Here is a 13,357-nt window from a genome sequence, read left to right as displayed (position 1 = left end):
AGCCACCAGGTGAGCAGCAGGAATTCACATCTCCACAACCATCCACAGATGCACAGAGCCTGAAACTCACTACATTTTTCTTATATTCTTGGACCATATTTCCATAGAAGAATAGACTAATATTTACTAGAAGAAATAGTATTTATTCCAACTGACAGCACAGATTTCTTGCTTGTCAGAGAGAAAGAGTACTCCCTTCCCCAAGTGATGCAAGTGGATTTTTCAAGCCTCATGACAGAAAATCTTCACACCTGCCTCATCTAGGAAATGCACAGAGATCCTTAATCTCAACAGCTGTGCACTTAGTGCTAGCTTACACATGGAGCATTCCTACTGTTTCTGATGAGATATTTATATAAGAATTTATAGTTCTCTGTGGGCATATCTGCATTTAACATATGACAAATAACATTATATACAAACTTCACTTGCAATTTTAAAATAGAGCTTGATGCTGGTTGGCATGATGCTGTTTTGAAAGACATTTACTGCCACTTTCAAAAGCAAACATATAAAACAATAAAAAGAATGACATCTAAAATACCAGGAATATATTTTATTTGCCATGCTTTGCATTAATCAGGCAAGCAATACTTTTATTTTGCTGCTTTTCTTGATTTGAATGCAGAAGTAGACTTCTAACCAAGATGACCTAAGAATATGAGACAAATGATGTATAGGTAATGGTACAGCAGATTTTCTGGAAAATGCCTGTGTTGATAATTTCGATTTAAAGTGTTTACACATAGCTAGATGTTCAATCTTTGAACATTCAAAAATATCAAAACACTTAAACAAGTTTAACACAGTTAGAAAGGACTTACTTTTATTGTAGCAGGTTGCTAGTACACCTTTATCTGCAGGACTGGTACTAATGTGCCAAATTTCACCCACTTGATGAAGGAGAACGTTTTTGTTTATAATGTTATTTTCATCATCAAAATCTATGATGTGAATCTGCAAATACAATAAAAGAGAACATTAGGGTTTCAAATGTTTTCCTGTGGGTCTTAATTATGCACGATGACTGCACAGAAGAATTTAATGAGAATTTTATAACAGATATCTACTTTAATTAATTGTTATACTAACAATTTAGTATATCATTGATTTCATGCAGGATATACTTTTCTAGAAAAACACAAGCAATTTCCCTGTTTTGAGGAAATACCATATTTATTCTTCTCGATTTTGCAACTTAAAGCTTGAAGGTGATTTTTCATTTTATGGCTAATAGTAAATAAGCCACTTGTATTGCAGTTCAACACTTCTTATAGCAATAAACAGAAATAACAACATTACAATCCTTAGTCTAAATGTTTGCACCAATTCTGTATCCAAATCATCTAATTCACACATCCTACAAAGAAAGAAGGGGAGAAAGGGAAGGGACTCTCATTTGAAGCAAATACTGTAACTCAGCAAGAAACATTTTGAGAGTTCACTTCAGCAATCACATATCTGTGGCAATATATAAATCTGTAATACTTTTTATACTATATAGAACAATAAAATGTTGAACGGAAAGATGAAGAAAACCAGTAACATTTAAATACCTAGACATGATTTTTTTAAAAGACATACAGCTAAGTTTGCTTTTTGTGATTTCCATTTTTGTTTGTCATGGAGTTTTTGTTGGGGGGGGGGGGGATGTTTTTAAATAGGTCTATGTTACTCTCATTTTTCCTTCTTAGTTAGTTGTTTTTCTGTAGTTACCTCAGAAATACAAGGAATTGAGAAAGATACTAGCCTGGCACAACATACACAAGTGACTACTCATGGGACTAACTACACTGAGCTCAAGAGCGAACAAATAAATTCTAGAAGACTCAACATTTTTAGAAAACTGTATCCTCATTAAAAATTCATTAGCAAAGTTGGGTGAACAATGAAGAGGAAAAAAAACAAGAGACATTCTATCATAATGTGTATTGGGTTTGTGTGGCAAGGTTTTGGTAGCAGGGGGACTACAGAGGTGGCTTCTGCTGGAAGTTTCCCCCATGTCCGACAGAGCCAATACCAGCCGGCTCCAAGTCAGACCCGCTGCTGGCCAAGGTCGAGCCCATCAGTGACGGTGGTAGCGCCTCTGGGATAACATTTGGGGCGGGGAGGTGGGGGGGGGGGGGGGTGGAACGCACAAAGGCAACTGCAGCCAAATAGAGGAGTGAGAATATGAGAGAAACAACCCCGCAGACCCCCAGGTCAGTGCAGAAGGAGGAGGATGAAGTGCTCCAGGCGCTGGAGCAGAGATTCCCCTGCAGCCCGTGGGGAAGACCATGGTGAGGCAGGCTGTCCCCCTGCAGCCCAGGGAGGTCCACGGCGGAGCAGATCTCCACCTGCAGCCCGGGGAGGACCCCACGCCAGAGCAGGTGGGTTCCCGAAGGAGGCTGTGACCCCGTGGGAAGCCCGCGCTGGAGCAGGCTCCTGGCAGGACCTGCGGGTCTGTGGAGAGAGGAGCCCACGCTGGAGCAGGTTTTCTGGCAGGACTGGTGACCCCGTGGGGGACCCACGCTGGAGCAGTCTGTGCCTGAAGGACTGCAGCCCGGGGAGGGACCCTCACTGGAGCAGTTTGTGAAGAACTGCAGCCATTGGGAAGGACTCCTGTTGGAGAAATTTGTGGAGGACCATCTCTCATGGGAGGGACGCCATGCTGGAGCAGGGGACAAGTGAGGAGTCCTCCCCCTGAGGAGGAAGGAGCGGCAGAGACAAGGTGTGATGAACTGACCGTAAACCCCATTCCCCGTCCCCCTGCGCTGCCGGGGGGAGGAAGGACAGAAAACCGGGAGTGGGGTTGAGCCGGGAAGGAGGGAGGGGTGGGGGAAAGGTGTTCTAAATTTTGGTTTTATTTCTCATTACCCTACTCTTGACTTTTGATTGGTAATAAATGAAACCAATTTCCCCAGTGGAATCTGTTTTGCCGGTGACAGTAATTGGTGAGTGATCTCTCCCTGTCCTTATCTCGACCCAGAAGCTTTTTGTTATATTTTCTCTCCCCTCTCCAGCTGAGGGAGGGGGAGTAATAGAGCAGCTTTGGTGGGCACCTGGCATCTAGCCAGGGTCAACCTACCACATAGTGACTGAATTAAGTCTACTGAATTAACTACTGAATCACTGCAAAAATCTTAGCTACACAGTATTACAGAAAATTTTCTTAAAATACAGAAGCTGCTAAATAGGTCTCAATTTAGTCTAAACTGGGAATATTACACACTGTTTTTTTTTTAAATGGCTGAGTTTACATGTTACCTTTTTCTTTCTCGTCCAAACACTGTCATCAGCAACTGGTCTTTCAAACATAATGTAGACCCTCATCATCTGTATTGTTCTTCCATTCTGTCATCCAAGACATACAAGCAGCTCTGCAGCTGATTAGCAAGTTGCCTTTTCAGACTTCATTTGTTCCCCTGAACCTAGAAGTCTACGCAGGAATCAGGACACTATCCATCCACCCCAACAACTGCATATCCATCTTCCTGTCCAACTTAGAGTGACCTTGCTGCCTTTCAAAACTCTCCAGAGTAACATCACTTAGACTTATCTATCGTTTCACTTTATTTTGGCTTTCCGTACATCCCCTCTCTCATCTATTCCCTGTATCCCAATTCAAGAGCTTCCATCTATACAGAAAGCTCTTGCTCACTTCATCATTAAAGACCAGTTTAACCTCATCCCCTTTTTTTTGTTGTTTTTTTTAAATAAAAATTGAAAGACATCATCTGTTCAGCCTCTATGCTGCTCTTATCAGATAAATTTTGATGTTCTGAATAAACTTAGAACTCAAACTGTTTACAAGTCAAACAGCTACTTTACAAGCACAGAATTGGAAGGTAAAGAACAGCAACGTATTCACAACTATAAGGTAAAACATTTTCAACAGACTCATGGCAAGAAGAGTAACTCCTGTTATTTTTACACAGCAAAATAATTGGCTTTACTATAACAGAGAGAAAGGGATTTCTCAGTTTACTGAATCAGGTATTTAGCAGCAAAACAGTGGAAAATATGTGAAGATCTGTTGTAGTTTAAAAATTAAAAGTTATTTTAGTTTCCCATGTAAGGCACAATCAGATTTGCCAAATGTGCTATCTAAAAAAAAAAAAAAAAAAAAAAAAAAAAAACCACCACCACCACCAAACAAAAAAAAAAAAAACAACCCCCCAAAAAAAACAAAAAACAAAGCAGGGAGAGGAACCTTCCATTGGAGTCACTGGAGTCTCCTTTGACAGCTCAACCCAAGTCCCTGAAGGTGAAACACAATCCCATTTACTACAGTCACACACATTCTCTACCCACATTAACCAAGTTAAGAGGGTCACTCAGCACATAAGCTAAGGGAGTGCTCTTTACCCCAGCTGAAGCCCTTTGAAGGCACAGATAACCAATTTCTCCTCTGCTGTTATGTTTCTGCTTCAGCTGACATCATGGATAGCTGGAAACTGCTGAAATACACAGTTAACTGATTAAAGGTCCAGACTGAGACTTTTAGGAAATATGAAATTTAATTCTTATGCACAGGTATTGTTTATAACCTTGAGTTGAAAAACGACATCTTTCACAGCTATGCCAAACAACACAGTCTACCAGAAAAAGTTGATCAGCTTAACAGAAAAAGTTCCCCCAGTGTTTTTCTGCTAAGGATCTTCTTAATCATGTTGATTTGAATACACGATAAATTATATTTATCATATGGAATACTGACTTCACTAAATACTAAAACAAGAGAATTTTTATAGAAAATATACTAATACCAAATACTGTACCAGTGTGATGCCATGAAGACAAATATTTCCAGAAAGAAATATTTACCTATAATAACTGTCTGACAGAACTGGACAAATTTCAGTTCTGCAGGGTATTATCCTCCAGCTCTTGAATCATGATCTTTCTAACTTTTCCTGATGAAGTGTAGAAATGAGCTTTACCATGGATTAGTTATGCAGCCTATGGACACCATAGATGAAGATATAGAGAACTGTAAGTAAGCTAAGTCCACGCAGAACTTTCTCAACATGAATGTACTGTAATGGTTAATGATATGTGTACTCATAACACTTGTGGAACACGATCCTTGTGGGAAACACCTCCTAGAAGTGACTGGTTTTATTACCATTAACTAAAAAAGTGAGTTACTAATCTGCTCTAATTACACTGGGAAAAATTCCCACTGAACACAAGTCTAAGTATCAAGGAAAAAGTAGCGAGATTTGAATGAGAACAAATAACTATTCAGTTCTCCTCAAAATCTGGAGGAATTATTAATTGCTAAGGAAATTACTAAGGGAGGGAGACTAAAACTAACCGATTTCAACACAAAACATCTCTTTTTCTTCAATTATGCAGTCTCCATAATTGATTCTCCTTCATCAGGCACTCATGGGCAGCAGAGACCAGAGAATTGCTTTAGTTTGGCCAGTGCCCTGGTTTGTGCCTATATAATGCTATGCATTAAGGTAAACCATGAAAACAAGTATTTCAAGTTCTAAAACACAAGACTGAAAATAACTTGGAGAGTTCTGAGAATGAGAGAGATGAGAAAAGAGTGACACGTACTTCCTTTATGTTTCCAAAGCATACAGTAAATGCATCAAACTAAGAACAGTATAAAAAGCCATAGTTTAGCAGCAATGAAAGCACTGAGGACAAAAGTTCCAAAACTACACTGCGTAGAACACAGTGCAAAGACAAACTACTTAAACACTTTCCAGCAAGTTATGAGGACCAAATGACAAGTACTACACACTGTTAATATCTCAAATATTGACAGAATATAAAATCTTATAAACATTTTCCTTTCCTTTGAAATACCAGTATTGATAGGAAAATACTTTCATCAGTTCTCCTATGCATGCCTAAATTGCTTCATACAGCAATAAAACTCAGTGAGGCACAAGTTACCATGCCAGCTGTGCAACTCCTACTCTTTCATTTGCACTATACCTGTCCATGACCAGAAGGGAAGAAATATTCTGCACATGATGGCACTGAATAAGAAACCTCTCACAGTGCAGTACTTGGTTGCAACTAGAGCTTGCAAACCAGCTCGTGAGATAGGTTAGATAACTAAAAAAGTTTTTAAGCAAATCTAGAGAACCTAGTGCTGAATTAAGCAATAATGACTTCAGGCCTAGGGCACTTCTTGTGGATTAGTAAGGAGCTGAGAGGAGCTGATGGCCTGAGGCACAGCTAAAGGCCAATAACCCCCAAACATTTGTTAATACCCTAGGAAGCATCCTGCACCTCTATTATTAATGTTACTCAATGGAAAAAGAAAAGCATACTCAAAGTTGAAATACGTGTAAATATTTCTAAAATATGTAGTATATGCCAAATCAACTTACCTAAATCAGAACATTTAAATTATTGAAGATCTGCTGGATATCAACTGATAAGTGAACATCATTCTCCAATTACAATTTTTTACCAGATTTTAATTAGTTGAATCAAGAAGTAAAAAACCACATAGAAATCACAGTAGAATATTACATTACAACCAAATGTCTGAAGAACATCTGAGACAGCAAAATCAAAAATATAGTTGTGTGTATTTATTTTTAACTAAGTTTGTCTGCCACTTCTCTTGTTATTGGTCTTGCAAGTATTTCCTCAAATGTAAAGAAACTGAATACTCCATCCCCCTTCTACCTTTGCATGTTTTTTTCCTTGAGCCTCATACAGTATTATCATTGAGTGACAAACTCAAAACCTCACTGAGAATTGACAGCTCACATCTCCCAGAGCTATGGTTCCAAATTAGTTTTGTGCAGTCCATTACAGACCAGTTTCAGAAGATTCTATGACTGTATCCATTCTAGGGGCTTCTGTGATGGGTGTTAGCCTTGGCTAGCAGCCGGACTCCCCCCCCAGCCACTTTTTCCCCCCCCCAAGTAGGACAGGGGGAAAAAATAAGAATATGAATGAGAAAGCTCACGGTCGAAGCTAAACACAGGGAAATCACTTACCAATTACTGTTGTGGGCAAAACAGACTTGACTTGGGTTAATTAATTAATTTATTGCCACTTAAAATAAAAATATAATTAGTAACTTGGGTAGTAGGAAAGAAAAAGACAAACCTTAAATCAGCACCTCCTCTCCCCCCTTTCCCAGGCTTAACTTGACTCCAGACTCCTCTAAGCCCCTCCAAGGAGTACAGGGGGACATGGGGCAGTGGTATGGTATGTATGGTCAGTACATAGCATTTTCTCTCTGACATTCTTTCCATCTCACTCTTTTCCTCTGCTCCCGTGTGGGGTCTTCATGGGCCACAGTTCCTTCAGTAACATCCGCCTGCTCAGCACAGGTGCTCTACAGGGCGCAGTGGATACATGCTCCACCATGGAGCACCTTCTGTTCGTCCTGACCTTGGTCTCACCTGTGTTGTTTCCTCCGCTGTTTCTCAGTCTTTGTTCCCTCCTCCTCTTTCCATCCAGCATTTTCTCCCCATTCTTAAATGGTTTCACAGAGGTGCCACCAGGCTGATCAGCTCAGCTGTGTCCTGTGGCGGGTTCACTGGAACCAGCCATGTCTGGCATGGGCAATCCCTGGCCTCTTCTCACAGAGGCCACCACTGCAGCCCCTCTGCTACCAAAGCCTTGCCACCTGCACTCAGTACAGCTTTAATTCTTCTGGCCTCAAGATCTTTCAGTATGATGGCATTTACTGAAATTTAGTCACAAAAATTAAAGTTGCTGTACAATTAGAAGTATTGTACTCTTAACCACAGAAGAAACAGCCCAATAGAAATCAAGCCACGAAAGTCACTCAAATTTTAGTTTCAATTATTGTTAAACTTATAATCAGAAAGGTCATAGCTGATTGCCAATAATTAATAATGAAAAATCCAGTTTATGAAGCTTCACATACACAGAACTCTGCACGTACCAGGAGTCCCATTAGAGGCAATCAAGGCTTAAAGACTTTTGTTTTACTTTGCATCTCTTCTGTGGTTTAAAGATAGCTCCAGAGAATCTATAGATTTAAATTAACAAAAATATGGCAGTTCCTTTACTAAACCAATACGATTTAGTCATAAAATTAAATTACTCTTCTAAATTCTATGAAAATATACACAGCTTTTATTCACCTCCATTTCTTACCAATGTCTTTACATTCTACTCACACGAGTCTTCAACTTGACTATCACTTAATGTTCAAATTCAACAGGGGGTAGAAAGGAGGAGAAATTATATTGGAACAATGTTTAAAAAAAAAGAGGAAAAAAATTACAACTGACATTTGACAGAAAAATTACCTGATTATCATATCTAAGAGACTGTGTTCCAACCAAAAATCTTATTGCATCTGTTTCGGCTGTCTGAGGTGTTAAAGCTCGTGCCTAGGGAAGAAGAAAGCCATTAGAAAAGCAATCCATTAATTTCAGCAAAATCTTGAAGCTTACGTATCAATTATCATTTTAAGCATTACATTCTTACAATCTGCAGACTTTCCCACCCTTTATGTCCATTTTGGTTAATACATTTTTTTTTGCGCAGTTTCTCACATTTGTGAGGTGTGTGGAACATAGAGGTGCTAAATACATTATCTGGCCTTCATTGTAACAGTGATAATATTCAATATTATAGCAGTTCTTCCAAACTAATTCTCCTCTATCAACCAAAAAAACCTCTATAGAACAGTGGTCAATCCTTAAATACATTAGCTAAAATATCCAAGAAAGAGACTGTTCCCGCAAAAGTTTTCAAACCATTCATTCAGACTGAAGATGCCTACATAAAAATGAATTCTTTTCCTTGCCATTAACCACCTAGTTTAGAAGAAAGTTAAAAACCAACCCCCTTCTCTTCTACTTCAGGCCACTAAAGATAAGAATTGTCTGAATATAGGAGAAATAACTTGTTATTTACCTATCAAAATTTTGTTATAATCTTATTAATTTTTTGTATTAATGAGAATGCTAGGCTCTCTGCCTTGCTTCTTCAACTTGCACCAACCACAGTCTTGGTAGAAGCAAAACAAAACAGTTAAGGGCCATGGAAGACATTGAGAAATAAAGTATAGCTTGAACTAAACCCACAATTGCTAGTTTGCACTAGTCAATAGTAGAGACTCTCTTAGCTAATTTTGAGTAAATGGGAGGTAAACTAACACTCAAAGGCACTTTTTGCAACTCTAAGTAAACTGTGAGGAATATCCACTACTTCCCCATGCAAAAGATACCCTAATTATATTGTTCAATATGATTTTTTTTTTTTTGTCAAAACAGGAAAACAAACCTTTGCAATTCACATCCTGTTTGGCATAAAATAGTTCAGATCTCTTCAGACACTAAATCCTGTATTGCAAGCAAATACTTCAGAAGGATTCAGGTAACTGAATGGCCCTTCTTACTGCCATCCTGTCATGCAGCTAGCTAATGATTACATTCTCGATTCAGGAACATTTAGCTTCAGTATAGTCCTGTTTGAAACTTATTTTTAAATTAATATCAGAAAGATGCCTAGAAGCTTGAAAGGGATTATTTGAAATCCATTACGTCACAATACATAAATTTAGAACAATTTAATTCTAGAACAGCAATTTGAAGAGATCTGATTTTTTTTTAAATAAGGCAAAGTAATCCAAGCCCTTGTCTGGCAGTAATAATAAGAACCAACTCATTTTTCAGAATAAGCTCTGAACTCCTACAGAGCAGGTATTTCTTACCTTGCATCTGAAATGTGTGTTTTAGACAATGTAATATTTTGCTTAAGATTCAGCATAGAAAGTTTAAAAAATGCAAATGAGCTTGGTAAGTATAGGCTAGTAGTGTAAAATTTATATAGGGAAAAAAGCACTACAGAGCATGTTTCAGCAAGTAGTTTGTGTTCAAAACATACTCAAATGGAGATCAGAGATCAGTGTGAATGCCTACCGATTTGTTTGTACTCTCCTGTTTATGCAGTGCTTACCTACAAGCCTAGACAGTGTTTCTGATTGACAGAAACAACTAAAGTTCACCAAGAAGATTGTAGAAAAGCTTTTATTTTGTCTTGAACATAATTTACATTTGCAGATCTTGGGCAAGAGCTCCTTTTCATTTCAGATCTGCTTTCAACTATTTTGAAGAAAACACTAGAAATAAGCCAAGAGCTATGTATCTCTTTCAATCAAGCAAGCTTCTGTTATTTCTATAAGTCAAACAGAAGAAGAGACCTCCACAATCATCAATAAAATAAAGAAATAAAGGGGGTTTTCACCCCTTTTAAGGCCTTTTGAGTAGGTCTTACCATGCTGCTTTCAAAAATGCATCAGATTAGACACAAAGTGTCGAAAGTAAAATTATGTCAATACATGGTAACATTTATGTCCTCAGCCTCCCTATGTCTTCTTTAAAATATTTTTAAATTATTTCCCATTTTTGCAGGGGAAAAAAAAAAAAAAAAAGGCCCGAGAAAAATATTTAAACACATTTCACAACAAGAAACACACTATTGTTTATTCGGTGTCATAAAAGACTACAGCATCCAAAGAATACAAGGTTCAAACTCATTAAGCGTTCATAAATCAGGAATATCTGATTCATAATAGAAATAACAGTACAGTGGACTTCCAGTTGTCTCCTGAACAAAGATATGTCCAATTTTGTCTACTTCTGAGTTACTTTTAGAGAAACAGAAGTTATTTCAACAGATGATGAAGACACTGAGTAACCCTTGTGATGAACAACATAACTGAATTTGGAGTGCTGTCAAGATCAAGATGACTGCCTTAAGTTTGTCATCTTGTACTGTAATCTACCAGAGCAGGTTGGAAATATATTTCACAAAAGCATCCTGGTTCATGACTGCAGCTACTAGATGGCAAATAAACAAAAGCATATATATGAATATAACGAATATTGATTAATCTAAACCAATAGAACTTATTATTTTTATAAAAAGTCAGCATCCATAGGACACTAAACTGCATATAGCCCCCAAAAGCGTTTGCTACCCAAGATATTAAAGTATTATTTACTAAGAAAATTGCCGTGATACATAAAAAATGCCCAGAACACACATCTGAAAGATGCGAACAGGGAGAAAACAAGTCATCCTTCCACACACTGTCACAGCAAAGCCCCACCTAACCAATGCTTCTAGACAATGCAACAACATATGTAATTAGATAATTTTATTTTAAAGAGGGCCTAAGACTAGGAAAAAATTATTAGCAAGCAAAGATTAAAACATCATGAACCCCAAAGAACCATTTGGTTACATGTCCAAATTCCATATTCAACAACAGCTCTATGAAGACACGTGCATGGTTTAAAGCAGGTAATTTTTATAGAACAGGGGTGATACAGAGGCAACTTGATTGTGATTGATGCTCTAACCAAATATTTTAACAGTCTAGAAGGAAGTTTATAATATGCAGTCAAAATTCTGCTCAGCTAACACAAAGGAAATCCTGCCTTTGAAAAGCAAACAGCAAAGACTTCTCAGTGCCAAACAAGTCTGCCAAGGAATCTGAAAGAACCACCCCTCCTTAGAGGCTTTTCAAAGTCTATGTATTTATTCTGCGTAATAGCCTGTAGCTTCCCCCGTTCTCATTTATTCCACTAAATTAGGGGTTGCACATAATCACAAAACAGAAAACCAAAGAAATGCAACAATTATCAATTCATCCCTGCACTTTCAGGGGAAAAAAAAAAAATGTCTATGGGTAACAACAGATGCTGAGCAATTGTTGCAGAGATGCAGGGAATAGCATCACCATGCTCCAAAGGCATTCCTGACTAGTACTCTGTACATCATACGGCTAGACACTCTTACCCACACTGAATCTTTCAAGGTGACAAAAGGAAGAAAATATCTTAGGACTCCAGCGTAAGGAATATTGCATGTACTCAAATACTTAAATACATTTAATATATTAATGAGAAATACTAGGTTCCACATGCCATATTCAAGAAACTTTTGTGGTTTGGGGTTTTTTTTGGTTTGTTGTTTTGTTTTTTAAAAAACGCATGGTGGCCTGCTATAGTACAGTTAAAACTCAAATACTCTTTTTTTTAAACTTTCCAAACCAAGGTGTGAATTCATACTTAAACAGAAATACAAAACTGAATAGCCTATAGCAATGGTCATACTGAAGTTCAATATGGGTCAGGGAGACAGAATGTAGTCAAGCAAACATAAACTGGCATTTTCATTTACTGCATCCTGAAGTACTTTACAGAGCCATAAATTACATACCTAGAGAGGAATAACTACATGCATGCATGGAAAAATAAAAATGAAAAAAAAGCATTCACAACGCATCATCTATTCCCAGGGTAGTATAGCTGCCATGCTTTTAGTAGCAGAACCACAAATTCTGCATGAACTTTGAACATGCTATACTTCTATCACAGCAGAAAGCAAAACTAATCCTATGGAGGGACAGAGATCAAAAAGAGAGGGGTGGGGGGTAGTAAAGAATCACCTGAAGCTAAGTGTAGGAAGTTTTACTAGAAAAGAAAACAAAAACTTAAATTATTTATTACTTTTACACATGATCTAAATCCTGTGTTAGCATTTCCCACTGGAGATCGAAGATCTCAGATTTAAGATTTCATACCACCTCCCCATATGCAAGTATGTCATTAATGAATGATACAGAAAACTTTCTATCCTGCTACTATTCCTACCGTGGAAACTGTAGCTAGTGCACATGTAACTAGAAAGCAAATATTGCCTACCCCATTACCAGAAGACAAGTCCTTTCTTTACTGTGTGCATTGAAGGATTAGAGACATGTTGCACAGGTGTCCACACTCACTCTTAGACAGCATCACTTCTTTGTTTAGACATTCTAGGCTTAAATTTCCTTCACTAACCTGAAATGTAAGGGTATTTATTTTTGCCTCAAAATTGTATCTTATCCTCAAAGGGTAGGCAAAGGGAAAAAACAAAACAAAACAAGAAACACCCCAACCACCAAACAAATAATGACTCACAGGAAGCTAGTAGGGTGTTCTCAGAAGTTCACAGGTTAGGTAACCAACTACGTAGTCTTGTTTCCGTAAGACAAGAAAGAAAAATAACAAGGAACATGACCAAACTTTTTTACCCGGTGATGGGGAAACAAGTGCAGCTACACGTCAGGGACAAGTCAACCCGAGGAAAAAAAAAAAACCTGCCACAAACTGTAAGAATCAAAGGCAGGCTTGAGCAGACGTCATACTCCTATCCAAAAAACCCCCTAGATATACTCATCAGGAGAAACCCAGTCCCTCAAAAGTTATTCCTGTCAGGCACACATGCTTAACAGATCCTACTGCTTACGTAGTAATTATGGTCTAAACAATAACAAGCTCACACTGAATTAAAACACAGCTTTGACACCACATAAGCTAGTTGCTCCCTTGTCTTAGAAACAGGTCCTGAAATGCAT

At 38.1% G+C, this 13,357-nt stretch overlaps 1 protein-coding gene across 3 annotated transcripts in view; it reads right to left on the bottom strand.

The window, feature by feature from the left end:
* Window positions 1-13,357, bottom strand: part of EIPR1 (EARP complex and GARP complex interacting protein 1) — a 96,477-nt gene that overhangs the window by 76,793 nt on the left and 6,327 nt on the right. For all 3 annotated transcript variants that reach the window (XM_069805870.1, XM_069805871.1, XM_069805873.1), the window contains exons 2-3: window positions 8,250-8,333; window positions 825-957 (exon numbers count right to left, since the gene is read on the bottom strand). In XM_069805870.1, the coding sequence (XP_069661971.1) occupies window positions 825-957; window positions 8,250-8,333 (217 nt within the window). The remainder of the gene's footprint in view (window positions 1-824; window positions 958-8,249; window positions 8,334-13,357) is intronic.

The sequence above is a fragment of the Haliaeetus albicilla genome, chromosome 18 (assembly GCF_947461875.1).
Source record: "Haliaeetus albicilla chromosome 18, bHalAlb1.1, whole genome shotgun sequence".
Classification (NCBI taxonomy): Eukaryota; Metazoa; Chordata; class Aves; order Accipitriformes; family Accipitridae; genus Haliaeetus; species Haliaeetus albicilla.
This window is presented reverse-complemented; position numbering and strand designations above follow the sequence as displayed.